Source organism: Mastomys coucha, unplaced genomic scaffold, assembly GCF_008632895.1.
Source record: "Mastomys coucha isolate ucsf_1 unplaced genomic scaffold, UCSF_Mcou_1 pScaffold1, whole genome shotgun sequence".
In the NCBI taxonomy this organism is placed as follows: Eukaryota; Metazoa; Chordata; class Mammalia; order Rodentia; family Muridae; genus Mastomys; species Mastomys coucha.
The window spans coordinates 24,901,966-24,904,720 of NW_022196891.1; the positions used below are offsets into that span (position 1 = coordinate 24,901,966).

The 2,755-nt window shown below is 38.0% G+C and overlaps 1 protein-coding gene across 1 annotated transcript in view; it reads right to left on the reverse strand.

Annotated features, from left to right (window-relative positions):
* Dars1 (aspartyl-tRNA synthetase 1) overlaps positions 1-2,755 on the reverse strand; it is a 53,881-nt gene that overhangs the window by 24,835 nt on the left and 26,291 nt on the right. The window contains exon 5 of the mRNA XM_031381268.1: positions 2,186-2,288. Within this exon, the coding sequence (XP_031237128.1) occupies positions 2,186-2,288 (103 nt within the window). The remainder of the gene's footprint in view (positions 1-2,185; positions 2,289-2,755) is intronic.

A 2,755-nucleotide genomic window follows, 5' to 3' on the forward strand; every position in this document is an offset into this window, starting at 1 on the left:
TGTGCGCGCGCGCGCTATTACTGTTAGCAGTACTCAGTCATTCCCTACCACTATGACCAGCTAGGTTACACCTACCTTCCTTTCTTTACTCTTATTAGTCTCCTTTAACATCTCCTCTTGTCAAACATCTCATCTCACTTCCTGCTCTTCTGGTAACGAACTGCCTCACAGGGGATGTTCTTTTATACTGTCAAAGTCCCTCAATACTCACACACACTAATTTCACATTTTAGTGATAAAAATAGTGAGTAAGGTACGATTTTCTGAGCACCCTTAAATACATATTACCTTATCACTTACACCTGGGGAATCACAAAAAGGAATTACCTTTATTTAGTTAAGTCAGGAAAGGAAGCTACACTCTCACAATTTGTAGATTATACTTGGCATTCAGAGAAAGTGTCAGAAGGTTTTACTCTAAAGCAGAAATATCTATCATGGTTCCCTATACCCAAGTTTTAACACAATCTTGACCTTCAAATCCCAAGCTGGAGAACTTTCATAACCAGTGGAAATTCACCCTCTCTTTCAGTGGGTCTGAGTTCACATAGCACTTGGCACAAAATATATACAAGCAGTAGCTGTTGAATACATAAGAGTGAGGGAAAGTCAACTGCTTATGATACAATTTATTTGTTGTAAAATAATTGTTATTAGTAATATATAAAATATTATATTACTATGATGACAAAACTTATAAGTTTCTAAGACCTAAATATTTATTACTGATACTTCTAGTGCAAGACATGTGCTCTGCCACTGAGGCAGATCCCTCCCGGTCAAAAAAGTCATTAAATATTCCTTAGTAAAGTACTAAAAACATGTCAGTTGGAATATAGTGGTGATGTATCCTTTTTGTCAATATAAATGATTTCTTTAGTAGACTCAACAAAGAACATAGTAATGTATCAGCTCAGCTCAGCAAAAATACAGGATTTTCTATATCTCAAAGTTTCATGACAATTAACTCCTACTAAATTTAACTTCTTTCCCAAATTGGTGAGTATAGATGTCCTGCACTCTCCAAGTGAGCCAACCAGTCGTTCTTATGCATGCTCCTAAGTACTCTACTCCCCCCTTCTGCAGGAAGGGGTCTCTGTACAAACTCTTTCTAAGAGAGGGAAGAAACTATCCCTTGGCTTGAAACCTTCTTAAACATTCATTCATTTATTTATATGAATGTGCGCATGAGAATTTATGCTCATATCACACGACAAGGGTGGAGGTCAGAGGACCATTTTTATGAGTTGGCTCTCTCCTTGTATTTTTCTTTTTTCTTTTTTTTAGTGTTTTTTTTTTTTTTTTTTTTTTGAGACAGGGTTTCTCTGTGTAGCCCTGGCTGTCCTGGAACTCACTCTGTAGACCAGGCCGGTCTTAAACTCAGAAATCAGCCTACCTCTGCCTCCCAAGTGCTGGGATTAAAGGCGTGCACCACCACTGCCCGGCCTTCTCTCCTTGTATTAAGTGGGTCCCACAGCACAGACTAACTGATTCAGGGATTAACATAAACCTCAGAATTTGACATCTACTTGTTGCTGTTTGGTTTGGTTTTCCCCTGAGACAGGGTCTCACTATGTAGATCAGGATAGCATCAGACTCACAGTACCTGCCTACCTCTTGCCCCCAGTTGCTTCAATTAAAGGTGTATACCAATATGCCCAGCTACAACTATTGAGAACATAAAGATCAGGGGCTGGTGAGATGGCTCAGCAGGTAAGAGCACTGGACTGCTCTTCCAAAGGTCCTGAGTTCAAATCCCAGCAACCACATGGTGGCTCACAACCAACCATAATGAGATCTGATGACCTCTTCCAGTGCATCTAACAACAGCTACAGTGTACTTATGTATAATAATAAATAAATCTCTAAAAAGAAAGAAAGAAAGAACATAAAGATCAGCCGGGCAGTGGTGGCACATGCCTCTAATCCCAGCATTTGGGAGGCAGGGGCAGGTGGATTTCTGAGTTTGAGAAACCCTGTCTTGAAAAAACAACAAAACAAAACAAAAAGAAAAAGAAAAAAAAAAAAGAAACATAAAAATCTGACATAAAATGGTCTAATCTATATATAATCTATATATAATTCTATCTGTGTCTCTCTTATTCTTTCTTTACTTATGGTTCAAGTGTAGGGTGCCATGCGTCTAAGCTGTACCCAGCCCTCACAATTATACAAAATGAGTTACCTTCTGGACGTGCAACTCAACATCCTGCTGTGTACAGCTTCCAATTTTCTGATTTACTTTTCTCACGACGCCTTCTACGTCAATAATACTTTCTTTGTTGATGCTGTCAAAGAAGAAAATCCTCAACGTTAATAATCTCATTAGAGGTGTCAGAATTCATTTGGTATTTAAGCAGCAGACTATGTCAAGCCATTCTTTAATACAGGGGACTGTTTCAGTAAAGCCAGCCTCTTAAATCTACTTAAAGCAAGCTATTACACAGTATACTTTGTGAGACTTGTTTAAAGACATGACTTTTAAAAAGATGCCACAGTTTAGTAACCATTTATAAGATCCTTGAGAACATAAAAGGCAATAGGACAAAGTGAACTGTGAAATGTAGTAGTCTCTGAATTATTAAAAAACCCTTTCCTTCTTATACTTGAGATTCACTAAGATCAGCATTTCCTATAGTAAGAAAAACTGGCTTCAATAAATGCAATTGCTGTTACGTACTGGAATTAAATAATAGAAGAAGGTCAACCAAAGAGTGTTCCCATTACTTTGCAATTACAGTTTCATTGCCTAAGG